Genomic DNA, 18,600 nt, shown 5'->3' with positions numbered 1-18,600 from the left:
AGAGAATTGATTATTGTTTAAGGAAATGATGGTAATATCACAATCATTCAGCTTTAATTCCATTCTGCTTCCTGTTCTGGAACACTGCCATCGGGCCTAATGCCTGTCACACAGGCAGGGTATCCGTTGCCATGTGGCACTCACCCCTGGAAAAGAGGCACCAGCATTCACTTGAATGGAAGAATGATGATGGTTTATTCTGTGGATAAGAAATGTTTAAGGAATGCAATTGTTATACTTATTTAGTGAATGAGTGCAGTACTTACATTGATGACAGACTTTAGCTAAATAAAATACATTTATTTTAATAAGGTTCGCCCTTCCCTTCCTCTAAAACTATAACATATACACTTCACAGACAGAAATATGATCACCCCCACGGTTGGGGGGTGGGTCCTGTGGGTTCTTGCAAAAGCTCACGCTGTGCCAGGCGAAGTGCAGCAAAGTAACACATGCCTCTTTCTTTAAATAACATTTAACAGACATGAGAGGATTGTGCTCCACCATTTCCCTTATCAACTTTAGGGACTTTCACAGTAAGTTAGTTATTATGACTCCATTCATCAAATTATTCTTTAAGAGATATACCCAAATCAGTTATAAAGTATAATTTTGGCCATCCATATTAAGACCTGTTAAAAATGAGCATAGGGGAATAATTTTTTTTAATTAAAGAAAGGGAATTGAGCAAAGGTTAGGCAAATAAAGGTAAATAAAATGTATCCAGCATAAACCTAGTTTTTAAGAAAAGTATAAGCTTTTCCCTGTATGCTGGTGGACCACAAATATGGTGATTTCCTGATAGCTAAAGAAAATGTGAAAACTCAATCACTGGCAAGAATCTAACACTCCATGGGCACCTAGGTGGCTCAGTCAGTTGAGCGTCTGACTTCGGCTCAGGTCATGATCTCATGGTTCATGGGTTTGAGCCCCATGTCAGGCTCTGTGCTGACAGCTCGGAGCCTGGAGCCTGCTTTGGATTCTGTGTCTCCCTCTCTCTGCCCCTCCCTTACTCATTCTTTCTCTTTCTGTATCTCTCAAAAATAAATAAACATTAAAAAAAATTTTTTAAAAGAATCTAACACTCTGAAACATACAAGATGACTAATTGGAACACGTATTGGGATTCCTGACACTAAGATATTAAATTAACCCAAAGCCTTTAATAAAGAAAACGCTCTGGGATGGTGACAGACTTTATCCATGTTCTACCCATAGTGAACACTGCGAGGTGTTTCGACGCTCTTCTTACCCAAGTCAGCTCATGTAGGCCAACACCACAGTAGCAAAGATCAGTTCTGGTAAAGTCCTTCTATGAAGGGTCATGAGGATATGGTCCTGGCTTGGAGTTCTCTAATGCGGAGTGGAGGACTGTGGTATTTTTATCTTGTTAGAAATACGTGTTCTTATCAGTAATAATTATTTCACAGGTACAGGTTATCAGCTTTGCTACAGAACATAATTGGGATTCTCTGGACTTTTATGATGGTGGAGACAACAATGCTCCACGACTTGGAAGTTATTCAGGTAAATAAAAGAGCTGAGCTTAATTGAAATACAGATGTAATTAGGAATGTAGAAATCTCTCTCTCTTTTTAAAAGACTTTCTAGAACTCTGACTTGGCAGTTTTAATTTCCTTTTTATAAACTATACACAGCAAACTAAATTACAAGGTTAGATGTTTCAAAGGCATTAAAGGTAATGACATTGAAATTGCTGTTTAAAATCTTACTATATTCTAACTATATTTGTGTAATTATTTATTGATGCTTTTATAGTAATGATAATATTTTCAGCTGAGCTGTGGTTCAGGTATGTGTACCCTTTCTCCTTAAATCGTTAAAATTAGACAGTGCTTGGTAATTATGATATATCTACTCAATAAAGTGTTCTGGGGCCATTAAAATAATTTTAGAGACTGTGTAAAAACATGGTATGTTACAAGGTACTGTTGAGTGAGAATAAAGAGAATATAAAATTATTTCTATGAAATGAATAAAATTATATAACATAATATATACCCAGGTACCAAGACCAGAAGGTTTTTAAACTTGTTAAGGTTTTTAAAGGTAATTTATGCAATAATCTAACAGCTTTTTCAGCCTGCGAAAAGTGAAATCAAGTTTTACTTTAATTTTAACTATACTTTTTACTTTAATTATACTTTTTAACTATAGAAATAGGAACATAGCTAAACTATCAACTTCTACATTTCAGATATACTTAAGTCGGTTTGAATAGTTGTAGGTTTTTCACAGATTTTTAACTAGGACACAATCGGTTTTTCAGCATCGCCACTGAGGAGAGGAAAGAAGAAATACCTGGAATAGGAGTGATTTGGGTTAGTCATAACAAGTATTTTAGGGGCTCCTGGGTGGCTCAGTCAGTTGTGCATCCAACTCTTGATTTTGGCTCAGGTCATGGTCCCAGGCTTGTGGGATCAAGCCCCATGTCGAGCTCCATCCATGCTGTGTGGAGCCTGCTTAAGATTCTCTTTCTCCCTCTGCCCTTCTTCCCCTGCCCTCTCTCTCTTTCTCAGTCTCAAATTAAAAAAAAAAAAAAAAAAAGTATTTCATGTATAGATAAGGTGGAAATCTTGGAAGAAATCTTATAACATTTTGAGTGTACATTTGTTTAGATTTGATTAATAATCAAATCTTAATAATAAATACAACAATGAAGATAATACCAGTGATAAATAACAGCTCTTGATTACCAAGTGCTAGCCCTGTGTGAGGCTTGTCATACGTTTCCTCATTTGTTCCTTCTAGTAGTTCTGGTCATGATTGACACTTAGATTAAGTTGCCTGAGGTTGTACAGCTGATGTTAGAATGAGACCGGGGCCCAGCTGGTGTGACTCCAGAGCTGAAGTTCTTGATCGCTGAGATCCTCTAAGGCACTAAAGGCAGGTCGAGTGAAAGTTTCTGTTTATCTCCATCTTCAGTGGTTCAGTAAGGGTTCCAGAGACAGATAAGAGACTGGAGAAGGGGGAAAAAGCAACTATATGTTCTGTAATGAATTCGTCCTGATATTTTCTTTTTATAGAAAGATCAGTGAGTGGTTCAGGTCCACAGAGTTGTATAAAATAAATGTAAACTAACTAGTTACTTACAGAAAAAAATGTTGCCACACTATCAACTAATATGCTTGTTGGACATTATCTTAAAACATAGATTTGACACTTATTTTTATGCTTGCCATTTGAAACTGCTTGACTTGTAATCTTAAGGATCTTGAGGTATTAATGCAGATAGTCAAGAAGTAATTGGTTCAAACAGATATTTTATGTTTTCAGCTCAGTAATTGAATAAAGTCAAGTTGATTTCCTTCAGAATTTCAGAAATACACCATTATAATGTATTTGCTAGGAGACTAAGGCTATAATGTATTTGCTAGTGCTAAGGCTAACACTAGTTTATAATTGGGATTTTTCAAACACTACCTACCAGCGTTGCTGTCAGAGTATAAGAAACATCAAGGTACTTGATCTGGTAGAGAAGAACATACACATATTAATAAAGAAAGAAAATAAATGAAATACATGTTATATATATATATATGTATATATAGTACATATATATATATATAATAAAAAGGGCAATAAATAACAATAAATAAACATATTCTCTGAACCCATACATAATCTTAAGATACTATACCATAAAAATCACTACAAACTTTAAAATTAAGGTTATTATTAGCTCATGCATAAAATATTGAAATCCACATGAAATTCCAAACATTTATTTCAAGTGACCTGTAAAATCTACTGCTTTGACTGTCACCCGCTCTTTGTTCCTGCCTATTTTTAGGGACCCATCCAGAGTGATCCCAAAGTCTTTCTCCTTAGAGACAGTCACAAACAATAAAATAGAAGAGAAATGTGGGAGACATATCTTTATTTAAAAATTCCTAAGAAACACTTGACCAATATGTAATTTCAGTGGTATTGTATTGGCTGATTAGTAGTCAACTTACTTAGTTTTGCTATAATATTTATTATGTGATCATTGACCTGCCTTTTCAATTATCATTTCAGGAACAACAATACCCCATCTTTTGAATAGTACGTCTAATAATCTATATCTAAATTTCCAATCAGACATCAGTGTTTCTGCTGCAGGATTTCACCTTGAATACACAGGTAAATATAATATCATGTGCTATTCAAGAAATTTAATAACAAGTTTATATCATTTTTTAAATATTCTTTGAATATAAAAACTAAATGGACTTCATCAAAAGAGAACATTATCTTGTATTTTTAAGCTTTTGATGTGCTCTTTCAATTCATTTACAAGACTGTGTCTATAAAATTTTAATTTTTTCATCAGAATTTACAAATGTACAAATGTTTTCTTCCTTATTATAATTGTAAGTACACTTAGCATGAGATACACCCTCATTTTTTTTAAGAACACAATACAGAAGTGTTAACTATAAGCATGATAACATATAGCAGATCTCTAGAATTTACTCATCTTACATAACTCAATTTTATACCCATTGTGAGCAGCAACTTCCCATTTCCCCTCCTCTCCGCCCTGGAAATCTCCACTCTGCTTTCTGTTTCTATGAGTTTGACTATTTTAGGTACTGTCCTGTAGTATTTGTCCTTTTTTGTTGGCTTATTTCATTTAGCATAATGTTTACTCGGTTCATTCATGTTATTGCATTTGGCAGGATTTCCTTCTCTTTTGTAAGACTGAATGATATTACACATTATATGTACATACTATCTTTTCTTTATTCACTTATCTCTTAATGGACATCTAGGTTGTTTCCATATTTTGGCTATTATGAGTAATGCTGCAATAAACATAGGAGTGCAAATCTCTCTTTGAGATTCTTATTTCAAATATTCTGTAAATATACTCAGAAGGGATTTCTAGAGTATGTGGTAGATCTACTTCTAATTTTTTTTAATGTTTATTTATGTTTGAGAGAGAATGAGAGGGAGGGAGGGAGACAGGATCCAAAATGGGCTATGCAGACAGCAGAAAGCCCGACCTGGGGCTTGAAATCATGAACTGTGAGATCACTACCTGAGCTGGAGTCAGATGCTTAACTGACAGAGCCACCCAGGCACCCCTACTTCTAATTTTTTGAACAACTTTCATACTATTTTCCATAGTGGTGCCATCAATTTACATTCCCACCAACATTGTATAAAGGTTCCAGTTTTTCCATATTCTCACTAACAGTTTTTTTAAACAAATAACATTTATAGTTATCAAAAGGAGCACATATCATAACAAAAACTCTAGTTTTGATTATTTATGCACCACATAACATAGCATCGATATTCTTAAAGCAGATAGTTAAGGTATATGAGGAGAAATAAATAAAAATGCATTATGAAATTTGCCAAAATTGATCCCAGTACAAAAATTCTAAGTAGAGCAATAATTATAGGAACAATATAGGAAATAGTTGTTTAAAAAACTGTTCCCCCATCCCCATGCCCCAAAATACCAGGTCCAAATGGCTTCACATAGAAATATTGTCAGCCTGGGGCGCCTGGGTGGCTCAGTTGGTTGAGCGGCTGACTTTGGCTCAGGTCATGATCTCACAGTCCGTGAGTTTGAGCCCCGCCGTCGGGCTCTGTGCTGACAGCTCAGAGCCTGGAGCCTGTTTCAGATTCTGTGTCTCCCTCTCTCTGACCCTCCCCCATTCATGCTCTGTCTCTCTCTCAAAAATAAATAAACGTTAAAAAAATTAAAAAAAAAAAAGAAATATTGCCAACCTTTAAGGACCAGATAATCCCAATGCTACTTTAATTATTCTGTTTCCTGGGGTGTATAACAGGTTCCCATAATATTCTCAATGGAAAACTATAAAGCATACTCTTTTATAAATATGATGCAGAAATTTTATCTTTTTAGTTCATTGAAATGTGATTTGTGTAGTTTTTGAATTTATATGTGTTGATTTGATATATGTATCTATTACAAAATAGTCACACAATAGACATAGTTAACATCTCCATAGTTCACATAATTGCCTTCTCTTTTTTTTTCTTAGTTCTTTGTGTGTGTCTGTGTGTGTGTGTGTGTGTGTGTGTGTGTGTGTGTGTATGAGAATACTTAAAATCCAGTCTCTTCCCAACTTTCAAGTATATAATACAATATTGATAACTACTGCCACCATGTTGTATATTGGACTCCCAGAATTTATTTTATAACTAGAAGTTTGTATTCTGACTTACATCACCCTATTTTTTCCACCTTCCAGCCTCTGGCAACCACCATTCTTCTCATTGTTTCTAAGATGCAAGATGAATGAATCTTTCTTGGATTCCACATACAAATGAGATCTATTTGTTTTCTCTCTGAGTATTTCATTTAGCATAATGCCATGCATGATGTTACAAATGGCAGGATTCCCTAGTTTTTTCTGTGACTGAATAATATTTAATTTTATACATATGCCACACTTCTTTATTCATTCATTCATAGATGGAACTTAGGTTGTTTCCATGTCTTGGCTATTGTGAATTAGGCTGTAGTGAACATGGGCATACAGATATCTCTTCCAGATCCTCATTTTATCTCCTCTGAATGTATGCTTAAAGATGGGATTGCTGGATTATGTGCCATTTATTATTATTATTTTTTTTAAGGAACCTCAGGCTCATCCATACTGGCTGTACCAAATTTGATTATTAGCACCATGCAAGAGGGCTTCCCTTTCACCACATCCTCAGTAATACTTGTTATCTTGTTTTCTTGGTGATCTTCATTCTAACAGGTGTAAGGCAACATCTTAACTGTGCTTTCGATTTGCGTTTCCCTTGTGGTTAGTGATAAGGATCCTTTTATGTGCCTATTAGCCATTTGTTTATCTTCTTTAGAAAAATATCTGTTCAGATCCTCTGCCAATTTTTTTAATCAGGTTGCTTTTAATAGGTTTTTTGTTTATTCTTGTTGTTGTTTTGACTTGCTATTGAGTTATATGAGTTTTTTTTATATATTTTGGATATTAACCCCTTATCAGATACATGGTTTGTAAATATACCCCCCCATTTTGTAGGTTGCATTTTCATTTTATTGATTGCTTCATTTGCTGTGCAGAAGTTTTTGTTTTTTTATTTGATGTAGACTTATTTTATTTACTTTCATTGATTGCTTATACTCCTGGTGTTATATCCAAAAAAATTAATGCCAATACCAAGGTCAAGGAGCTTTGTTTTGTATGTTTTCTTCTAGGAATTTTACAGTATTAGGTTTTATGTTTAAGTCTGTAATTCATATCCAATTAATTTTTATGAGTAGTGTGAGAGATACAATTTCATTCTTCTGCGTGTGATTAAACAGTTTCCCCAGCACCATTTATGGGGGAAATACTATACTTTCCCTGTGAGTATTTTTGGCTCCTTTGTCAAATGTTAATTGGCTGTATATGTGAGGGTTTATTTCTGGACTCTCAGTTCTGTTACACGGATGTATGTGTCCATTTTTATGGCCATACTGTTTGATTACTATAGCTTTGTGATAGTTTGAAATCATAAAGCCTCCAGCTTTTTCTCGGGATTGCTTTGGGTATTCAGGGTCTTTTGTGGTTCCATGAATTTCTGTCTCTCTGAAATCATGCTGTTGACATTTTGACACGGATTGCATTGGCTGTATAGGTGGCTTAAAAGTGGTTAAATTTGCTCCCAAATTTTATCGTTGTTACTGTGTATGCTATTGTAAATGAGATTGTTTTATTTTTCAGATATTCTGTTTTCAGTACATAATAACACAACTAATTTCTGAATGCTGATTTTGTATCCTGTAATTTTATTGAATTTGTGATTAGTAGTAACAGATTTTGGTGGAGTCTCTAGGATTTTGTTTACATAAAAATCACATCATTTACTGACAGAAACCATTTTACTTTCCTTTATGGTTTGGATGTCTTTAATTTCTTTTTCTTGGATAATTACTCTGGTTAGAACTTCCAGTATTATGTTGAATAAGAGTCATGAAAATGGGCAACTTTAGTCTTCTCTATATAGAGGAAAAGGCTTCAACTTTTCACCACTGTGTTTGACATTAGCTGTGGACTTTTCATATATGGCCTTCATTAAGTTCAGGTTCTTTACTTCTATACCCATTTTTTCAAGAGTTTTTATCATGAAATAATGTTTTATTTTGTCAAATGCTTTATCTGTGTCTACTGATATTGTCACATGATTTTTATCTTTCATTCTATTAGTGTGATGTATCACATTTTTTGATCAGTGTATATTGAACCATCTTTGCATTCCACACATAAATCCCACTTGGTGGTGTATGGTGCTTTTGATGTGCTGTTGAGTTCAATTTGTTAGTATTTTGGTTAAAAAAATTACATCTATATTCATCATGGATACTGACCTGTCATTTTTCTTTTCTTGTGGTGTCCTTGTCTGGCTTTGGTATCAGGGTAATTCAGATCTCATAAAATGAGATTTGGAATATTCTTTCCTCTTCAGTTTTTCAGAAGATTTTGAAAAGGATTGGCACTTAATACCTTTTTAAATGTTTGGTAAAATTCACCTATGAAGCTATTCAGTCCAGGACTTTTCTTTATTAGAAAGTTTTTGATTACTAACTCAATCTCTTACTCATTCTTGGTCTGCTCAGATTTTCTATTTCTTCGTGTTTTAGTTGGTAGGTCATATGTTTCTGAGAATTTGTCCATTTCTTATAGATTATCCAATTTTTTGTTGTGTAATTGTCATGGTAGTCTCTTGTGATCCTTTTTATTTCTGTGATATCAGTGTAATGTCTCTTCTTTCATTTCTGGTTTTATTTATTTAAGCCTTCTCTCTCTCTCTCTCTCTCTCTCTCTCTCTCTCTTAGTTAATGATTCTAATGTCAATTTTGGGTATCTTTTTAAAAATCAGCTCTTAGTTTCTTTGTCTTTCTGTTGTTTTTCTTTCCTCTATTTCATTTATTTGTACTCTAATCTTTGCTACTTCCTTTATTCTGCTAATTTTGGCTTTAGTGTATTCTTTTTTTAGTTACTTAGGATATAAAGTTAGCTAATTTATTTAAGATCTTTTTTTTTTTATTAACTTTTTTTTTTTTTATTTTTGAGACAGAGAGAGACAGAGCATGAACGGGGGAGGGTCACAGAGAGAGGGAGGCACAGAATCTGAAACAGGCTCCAGGCTCTGAGCCATCAGCCCAGAGCCCGACGCGGGGCTCGAACTCACAGACCGCGAGATCGTGACCTGGCTGAAGTCGGACGCTTAACCGACTGCGCCACCCAGGCGCCCCTTAAGATCTTTTTTTAAATGCAGACAGATGTTTATTGCTATAAACTTCCTGTCACAACTGCTTTTGCTATATCTCATAAGTTTTTGTATGTTGTGTGTCTCTTTTTGTTTGTTCAAGATATATTTTTTTTTAATTTCCCTTTTGATTTATTCTTTGAATCACTATCTGTTTATGAATGTACTACTTGATTTCCACATATTTGTGGATTTTCCAGTTTTCCTACTTTTATTGATTTCTAGTTTCATGCCATTGTAGTTGGAAAAGAGTTTTGATATGATTTCACTCTTAACTTTGCTAAGATCATGTAATACATGATCTATCCTGGATAATGTTCTGTATGTACTCAAGAAAAAACATGTATTTTGCTGCTCTGGAAGGAATGTTCTGTATATGTTTATTAGGTTTATTTGGTCTAAAGTATAGTTCAAGTCCAATATTTTCTATATGCTTTTCAATCTAGATGATCTGTGTATTTTTGAAAGTGAAGTACTGATGTCCCCTACTATTATTGTGTTGTCTATTTTTTTCCTTCATATCTGTTAATATTTCCTTATTATATTTGGATGCTCTGATGTTAGTGGCATATATATTTATGATTATTATATCCCTGTGATTAAACAATCTAATTATCATGCAATGGCTTTCTTTATCTCTTGTTACATCTTTTGAGTTAAAGTTTATATTGTCAAATATAAGCATAGCCACCACTCCTCTCTTTTGGTTTCCACTTTCATGGAGTATCTTTTATTATCCCTTAACTTTGAGCATATGTGTATCCTTGAAGCCAAAATGAGTCTCTAGTAGGCAGCATATAGTTGTTTGGTGTTGAATCCATTCAGCTACTCTATGTCTTTTGCTTGGATAATTTCATCAATTTACATGTAGAGCAATTATTTATAAGTAAGAACTTACTAATACTGTCTTATCAATTATTTTCTGACTTTATTATTATCCCTCCCCTTTTTTTTTTCTTCTTCCCTTGCACTTTTCCTTTGTGAATAAGATGATTTTCTATTGTTGTATGCTTTGATTCCCTTGTCTTTGTCTTTTGTGTATCTTGTGGGCTTATGTGGTAACTATGAGACTTACATAAAATATCTTCTAGATATAGCTATTTTACACTAACAACTTAATTTCATTTGCATAATAAGTCTCTGTCTTTTCACTCCCCTCTTTGTTTTTTTTTTTTTGATGTCACAATTTACCTCTTAGTTTCTTGTATTCACTAACAAATTATTATAACTATAGTTATTTTTAAAATGTTTGTCCTTTACATTTATGCCAGACTTAAGTGGTTAATACCCTATCATATTACAGTATTAAAGTATTGTGAATTTGAATATATACTTACCTTTGCCAATGTGTTGTATATTTTTATATGTTTTCATATTACTAATTAGTGTCCTTTCATTTCAGCTTGAGTGAGAGCTTTCTGCATTTCTTGTAAGATGTGTCTAGTGGTAATGAACTCTTTCAGCTTTTGTTTATTTGGGACCATCCTGATCTCTCCCTCCTCTGAAGTCCTCTGATGGACTACTTTACTGTATAGAGTATTCTTGCTTTATAGTTTTATTCTTTCAGCACTTTGACTATAACATTGCTCTTTCTCCTTGGCTGTAAGGTTTCTCCTGAGAAAGTCACTGATTGCCCTGTGCAGGTCCCCTTGTAAATTACAAGCTTCTTTTCTCCTACTATTTTAAAGATTCTCTTTGTCTTTGAATTTTGACAGTTTTATTATAATTCATCTTGGAGAATATCTCTTTAAGTTGAGTTTTGTGGGGGGCCAAGTTCATAGAACTTGGATGTCCAAATCTCTCCCCAGAATCTTGGAAGTTCTTGGCTATTTCTGTAACAAGCTTTCCACCTGCTTTCCTTTGTCTTCTTCTCCTTTTGAGATCCTACTAATTCACAGATTGTGAACAGATCTTTTTGTTAAACTTCTCATGTTGAACATATATTGTTTTCTTGATTTTGTTGAATTATTTTTCCATGTTTTTTTTTTTTTTTTTTTTTTTTTTTTGTCATAGGTCATTGAGCTTCCTTCAAGCAGGTATTTTGAATTCTTTTTCAGGTAAATTGCAGAACTCCATTTCTTTGAGGTTTATTACTGGAAAATTATTGTGTTCTTTGGTGGCGTCACGTTTTCTGGACTAAAATAGTTCCCTGTCTTTACTGACTGACTTCAGGAGAGAAACATCTTCCTTCAGCCCTATTGGTGATTTTGAGGCTTTCTCAGACCTTCTATGAATATGCATGCTCCACACTTCTTTCTCCCTTCTCTTCAGCTTCTATGCCTTCTCTTAATCCTGTAGAGCCAGGCTGGGTACTAATGACCTCTCTTCTGTTTTCCCAAGGGTGTCTGTAAGTGCTCAAGTCTGTGATCTCTTCCAGGTCCAAAATCTGGGCCAAATTTCAGCACACACTCAGTAGCTGTTTGTAAAAACTTGCTGTTGCTATTGTTGACAGCATGCACAGGAGGTCAGCCATGCTGTATTAGGGTGTGTGGAAGAGGCATCAAAGTACTGCAGGTGCCCATGGGCTAGTGAGGAGATCCATGGTTGAAGTGTCCATCCTATTGGCTCATCAGCAGGCCTTCTAATGGACATAATTAGTAGGATCCTCATCCCGTTGGTGTGTTTCTTTGTGAGCTCTGACTTCTCTTTTCCCAAATACTCACCTGCCCTTAGTTTCTCAGGCCATGATTCAATATTGTGGATAAGGCAAGAGAGAGATGGTCTTTTTCCTCTCTGGCAGCATCTTGCACAGCTGGAAAAGTCAGACACCCACTCACACGCTATCACTTTCCACAACAGGAGAAATCACGGATCAATAGGGGATCACTTAACACTGCCTTGGGGGGAATGGTAATGAAGGTAAAACCAAATTCTTCCTCTTATCCTCATCAACGTGTCAACTTCGATTATTGTTTGTTTGTTTGTTTTTATTCCAATGGTGTGTTGGACTGCTGTCAAAATCCTGGACCTCCATAAAGGGTCTCTCATTCACGGGTGATTGTGTAATTCAGTGTTCTATGAAGCTTTTAGACTGTGGCTCAGAGGGCCTGGAGTTAGTTCAAAGGGCACTTTCAGAATCTACAGCCAGCAACAAAGTCTATACACCAATTATCTGATGTATTGGTAGGTGAGACTCCTCCTGGATCTCTTGGCGTATTTATTGATGACAGAACCAAAGGCAAATGGGGTCGCCAAGTTCAAGTTCTCAGGGCTATGCAGTTGTTTTTGAGTCAGCCACCTAGGTGCTGGTCTGTGTTCTCCAAATGACTTTTCTCATTCTTGGACTGTACTGGGGTGTTACCCCTACCTGTATCCCACATTTCTCACAAAGAAATTTTGTCCATTGATGGCTGCTACATTGTTGTTGCTAAGGGGAGGATATAATGAGGGACATATTATTCGGTCATCTGGTGGACTCTGTCTTTTTGTTTTTCCTATGAGTCTTTTTTTTTTTTTTTTTGACAATAGTCATCCTAATAGATATGAGGTGATAGCTCATCATGTGGTTTTGACTGGCTTGCATTGTCCTGATGACTAGAGGTGCTGAGCTTCTTTTCATATCCCTGTTGGTCATTTTATGTCATCTTTGGAGAAATGTCTAAGTCCTTTGCCTGTTTTTAAAATAAGATTATTTATTTTCTTGTTATTAAGTTGCAGGAGTTCCTTATATATTTTGAGTATTAACCCTGTATTAGGTATGTGATTTGCACATATTTTATCCCATTCTTTAGGTTTCTTTTGGCTCTGTTGATTGTTTCTTTTGCTGTGCAGAAGCCTTTTATTTTGATGTTGCCCACTTGTATATTTTTGCTTTTATTTCTTAGGCTTTTATGTCACATCCGAGAAATCATTGCCAAGACTAGTCATGACACTTTCCTCTATGTTTTCTTCTAGGGACTTTACATTTTCAGATCTTCTATTTAAAACCTTAATCCATTTTGAGTTAATTTTTGTGTATGATGTCAGAAGGGTCTATTGTTATTCTTTTGCTTGTGGACATCCAGTTTTCCCAACATCATTTTTTGAAGAGATTATTCTCTCCCCATTGTGTATTTTGGCACCTTGGACAAAGATAAGTTGATGTGGGTTTGTTTCTGGATTCTCTGTTTCATTCTTCTATATGTCTATCTTTATTGCAGTACTGTAATGTTTTAATTATTGTAGTTTTGTAGTATATTTTGATATGAGGAAGTGTGATGTCTCCAGTTTTGATCCTCATTCTCAAAATTGCTTTGGCTACTTTGAATCTTTTGTAGTTGCATATAAATTTTAGGATTATTTATCTAATTCAGTAAAAAATGCCATTGGATTTTTGATAGTGACTGCATTGAATCTGTAGATTAGTTTGGATATTATGGGCATTATAACAACATTATGTCTTCTAATTCATGAACATGGAATATTTCTTCATTTATTCCATATTTTTGGAAAATACTCCAATAATTTTTCAGTATCTTCCATCAGTGTTTTGTAGTTTTCTATGTATAAGTCTTAACCTCCTTGGTTAACTTTATTCCTAAATATTTTATTCTTTTTGATGCTACTGTAAATAGGATTATTTTCTAAATTTCCTTTTCAGATACTTCAGTGTTAGTGTATCAAATTACAACTGACTTCTGACATTTTGTATAGAAACTTTACAGACTTCATTTATTAGTTCTAACAGTGTCCTGTGGAGTTAGATTTTTCTACATATAAGATCATGTCACCTACAAACAGAGATACCTCCATTTCCTTTTTAATTTTGATCCTTTTTTTTTTTCCTCCCCAATTTCTTTGGCTAGGATTCCAGTAGTATGCTGAATAGAAGTGACAAGGATTGGGCATCCTTATCTTGCTCCTGATATCAGATGAAAAGCTTTTAGATTTTTTTACTGTTGAGTATTCAGATAAGTGTGGGTTTTTCATGTATGGCTTGTATTATTTTGAGTTGCATTCCATTACATCTAATTTGTTGGGAGGTTTTATTAGAAAAGGATATTGTATTTTGTCAGATGTTCTTTTCTGCATCTATTAAGATAATCTTTATCCTTTATTCTGTTATTGTAGTATATCACATTTATTTGTGTATGTTGAGCCATTCTTGCATCTCAGGGATAAATCCATTTGTTCATGGTGTATAATCCTTTTAGTGTGCTGTTTAATTTGGTTTGCTATTATTTTATTATGGATTTTTGCTTCTCTTTCATCAGGCTTGTTGTCCCATAGATTTCTTATAATATATTTGGCTATGACCATCAGGGAAATGAATTGAGAACGATTTCCTCAATATTTTGGAAGAGTTTGAGAAGGATCAATGTTAATTCTTTAAATGTTTAGTAAAATTTACACATGAAGTCATCTGTTCCTGGGTTTTTCTTTGCTGGAAGGTTTTTGGTTACTTATTTAATCTCCATATTCATTATTGGTCTATTGAGATTTTTCTATTTCTACATAATTCATTGGGGTAGATTGTATATTTCCTGGAGATTTTCCATTTCTTCTAGGTTACCTGATTTGTTGGTGTATAATTGTTTATAGTGGTTTCTTAAGATCCTTTTTATTCCTGTGATATCCATTGTAATGTCTTCCCTTACAAGTATTGTCTAATTGTGAGAAGAACTGGATTCTTTAGATATTTTAAACCTATAATTGGAGTAAGTGACTTTTCTGGTAGCACAGAATATATATATTCATTTCCCAACCCTCTCTGAAAGTTTTAGACACAAAAATGGCTTATGTACCCTAGCTAAATGCATTTATGAGACATATATGATTGTTTATTTTGCTACATAAAATTATCACAAGTGTAACTGGGTGGTTATTTTGGTGATTTTGGGGTTTACTGTCTCCCGACAAGGTAAACCCCAGGAAGACAGAGTCTGCCGTTAATCTAGGACCATGTCCATTTAGGATGTCCTTTTGTCTCTTGCAGTAAGTGCAGTCCTTGAATCTTAGGCCTTCAAAATACATTTGTTGGCTGTGATACAGCACTTAGAAGTAGAAGTTAAATAAACAATATTGCCCTATATTATTAACATCAGTACACCTATACTGATTCATCAAAGGATTTAATACCTTAGCCTATACACATTTTGTAATTCTGTTGGTTTCTGTTGTGTGAAGGTATCCCATTGAGTATTATTTCCTTAACATCATTTTCCAGGCCACTCAATCCATCACTGTAACTTCGTTACCTATACTGGAATTTCTGATAAAATAGAAACTCTCTGTGGGAAGAAACAGAAGCTACAATGATAGGCATGCACTAATAAATACTGGTCAGTTGCTTCTGGACAATGTTTTTTTGTTTGTTTTATTTTGAAGTTTATTTTCCAGCTATTGCTACCTCAAATACAATGTCATTGTAATGTAAATAGATGACAAATTAGTAAAAGAAGATTCATTCATTCATTGTTCATTCAACCAGAAATATACAGAACAGTTACTGTGTATCAGACACTATGCTTAACATGGAAAATGCAAAGATAAATATGTCACTATATCTTTCTTTGAGAAGATCACAGTCTCATAAGAGAGACAGAAAGGTAAAGCAGTAACACAGTGCTATAAATTTAGGAATAGAGATATTTATGGTAGAGTACACAAAAGTGGTAAGTAATCAGCTCCATTTAGGAAGTTCAGGAAATACTTTAAATAGGAGGTGACACTTGGACTGAGTCTTAACAAATAGCAAGAATTTTGGTTAGACAAGGAGTATTGGGTATTCTTAGCATGAAAATTTCATGTTCAGACAGAGCTGTGATATACGGCACATTTGGAGAAGTACACCTAGTTCAGTAAGATTATTGTATAAGGTTTGAGGCAGCACTAGAAACTAAGGCTGCTTATATAGTCAGGGCTACTTCTGAAAGGTGTAGGATGTCATCAGAAATTTGATGTCATTATAGATAATACAGTTAAAAAGCAGCATATGTTTTGATATTTATTCACAATATAGATTATTAAATTAATTATTATAGTCACAAAGAAATTGAAGACAGTTTTTTTAAGTCCCTTATATATACAACTTTTGCATTTTTTAAATGTTTCGTTGAATGCCAAAAAGGTCCTTTACTTGTATAAGATACATAATATAAGATCAATAAAACTTAATGGAATTGCTTACCCAATTATCTATAATTTTTCAAATGGTTCTTTTGGTTAGAAACTCTTAATTATGTTGAATACATGAAGGAAATTGAGCCATTTCCATAATAGGTGTTAATAATGCATAGCTGCTTACTCTAAGAACAAAGAATTGAGAGTTTGATATTTTCAAGGGAAAACAGTGACTAATGTATTTAAATCTCACAAATTTAGGTCACAGAAACCAATATATTTGAGAGAAAAGACATGCTGGAAATGTAACTTAAGCATCTTTAATCTTGATTTCTAATTTAAAGAGTAGAGTTGATTACCTAACCATGTCAAGGAAAGTCTGATGAGAGTTGTAGAGGGATTAGAAGATAAATGAGATAAATCTCTATCCTAATCAGGTGTAAACTTTATTACATGAAGTTTGTTTTTGCCCAAATTTGTGATTATTTATCTGACTATCTTAGGAGGTAGTTTTAGTTCTATAAAATAAGCAATCAATGAATGCTAGGATTTTCTAAGTTAGTTATCAGGACCCAACTCAAGAATGTGGCAAAGAACTCACCATTGGTAATGAATGAGCATAAGAATAAATGATGTATCCGTGTATATTATATGTGCAGTTGCTTTGAAAAATAATACTTCTAACTCTCCCAATAGTCTAGAGGCTACTTACCAGGAATGACATTTAATTTGTTAACTTTGAGGTCACAAAATTCAAAGTAAATATTCACATAATGGTTCTTTGACTTCAAATTGATCCCCAGATATTTCTTAAGAATTGTAGATATCTTGATTCTCCACCCATGAGAAAAACAAAGAAAAAAGCTAGGTACTGTGTGTAGGCAATCTAAGGACAGTATTCACTGTATTTTTCAAAAACCACAAAATGGAATCTATTAGAAGGTGATAAGATGACAACCAAAATTACAAACATTGTGTTGAGGGACCTTTACTAACACATCAAACCATTTGCTGGATGTTCCCTTTTATTTGGAACAAAATTCTAAAAAACTTCCCGGATTAAAATAAATAGAATAAAAAATACCAGTACTACAAAAAGCATGTAAATTTGCATTAAAACATTAAGTTTTATCAAATCATAAGTTAGTGGAAAAAATTAAAATATTCTCCAGGTAGAAAAAGACCATTCGTGGGGCGCCTGGGTGGCTCAGTTGGTTAAGCATCCGACTTCGGCTCAGGTCATGATCTCACGGTCCGTGGGTTCGAGCCCCGCGTCGGCTCTGTGCTGACAGCTCAGAGCCTGGAGCCTGTTTCAGATTCTGTGTCTCCCTCTCTCTCTGACCCTCCCCCATTCATGCTCTGTCTCTCTCTGTCTCAAAAATAAATAAACATTAAAAAAAAATTAAAAAAAGAAAAAAAAAGAAGAAAAAAAGAAGAAGACCATTCCTTTTGGGGGAAATTGAATGAATGCTCACTAAATAGTTACACTTGGTAATGTTGTCACTTAAGCATGCTTTCATTGCATGTGTTGTTTTTAAACAAAGCTAGTGAATCTGAATTTAAATAGGAACTATAAGTAGAAAGATGAAGAAGCGTAGAGAAATAGTTGGGAAAAAAATAAAGTTAGGGAGTATAGGAAAAGAGGGGTAATTAGGACAGGGAGACAGATAAATAGAAAGAAGAGAGAAGAGAGAAAATGATACACTTAGTGGACAGTGGTGAAGTCAGTGCCAGAGAATGCCTAATGTTCTTTTAATTAGTTAAAAGTTTTGGAATATTCTTCATGTTTTCAAATCTATTTTCTAATCAATAAGGACGTGAACATAGCATTTGTGAAATACTGAGTAAATGCAAGAGAATGGAGGGGAGGTCGAACAAGGAAATTTAAGTCTAGCTTTAGAAAATTGAAATGACTAATAACTTCTGCTCTAGTCTTCGAGAACAAATTTATAAACACGCGATGGCAGTGTATTTTGTTGCTTTGTTACTAACAGATTGGAAAGCAGTTATAATACATTTAGTGGATCAACCACGGCTGGATCCTGGAGCAGCCGTGGTTTTGGTGCAGTGTCCAGCAAAGTTATCTCAAAGGCTGTCTGATCACTCAGTGCACACTGGAGTATATCCCTTCCAGTAATGCTAGAGATTACATCCAAGCACAGTGGTTTGCTTGTGTGTGTATGTGTGTGTGTGTGTGTGTGTGTGAGCACATGTGCATGTGTGTGCGTGCATGTACAAATAATCTATCTTGTTTGTGGAAGAAGTATCTTAATTTCTGTCAAGTTTTGAAATCTT

At 34.3% G+C, this 18,600-nt stretch overlaps 1 protein-coding gene across 7 annotated transcripts in view; it reads left to right on the top strand.

Annotated features, from left to right (window-relative positions):
* Positions 1-18,600, top strand: part of CSMD3 (CUB and Sushi multiple domains 3) — a 1,245,869-nt gene that overhangs the window by 1,079,945 nt on the left and 147,324 nt on the right. For all 7 annotated transcript variants that reach the window (XM_045049906.1, XM_019823045.3, XM_019823042.3 and 4 more), the window contains 2 exons: positions 1,431-1,527; positions 4,042-4,146. In XM_045049906.1, the coding sequence (XP_044905841.1) occupies positions 1,431-1,527; positions 4,042-4,146 (202 nt within the window). The remainder of the gene's footprint in view (positions 1-1,430; positions 1,528-4,041; positions 4,147-18,600) is intronic.

Source organism: Felis catus, chromosome F2 (genome assembly GCF_018350175.1).
Source record: "Felis catus isolate Fca126 chromosome F2, F.catus_Fca126_mat1.0, whole genome shotgun sequence".
Lineage (NCBI taxonomy): Eukaryota > Metazoa > Chordata > Mammalia > Carnivora > Felidae > Felis > Felis catus.
The sequence above is the reverse complement of the archived record's forward strand: the minus strand, read 5'-3'. Positions and strand labels throughout refer to the sequence as shown.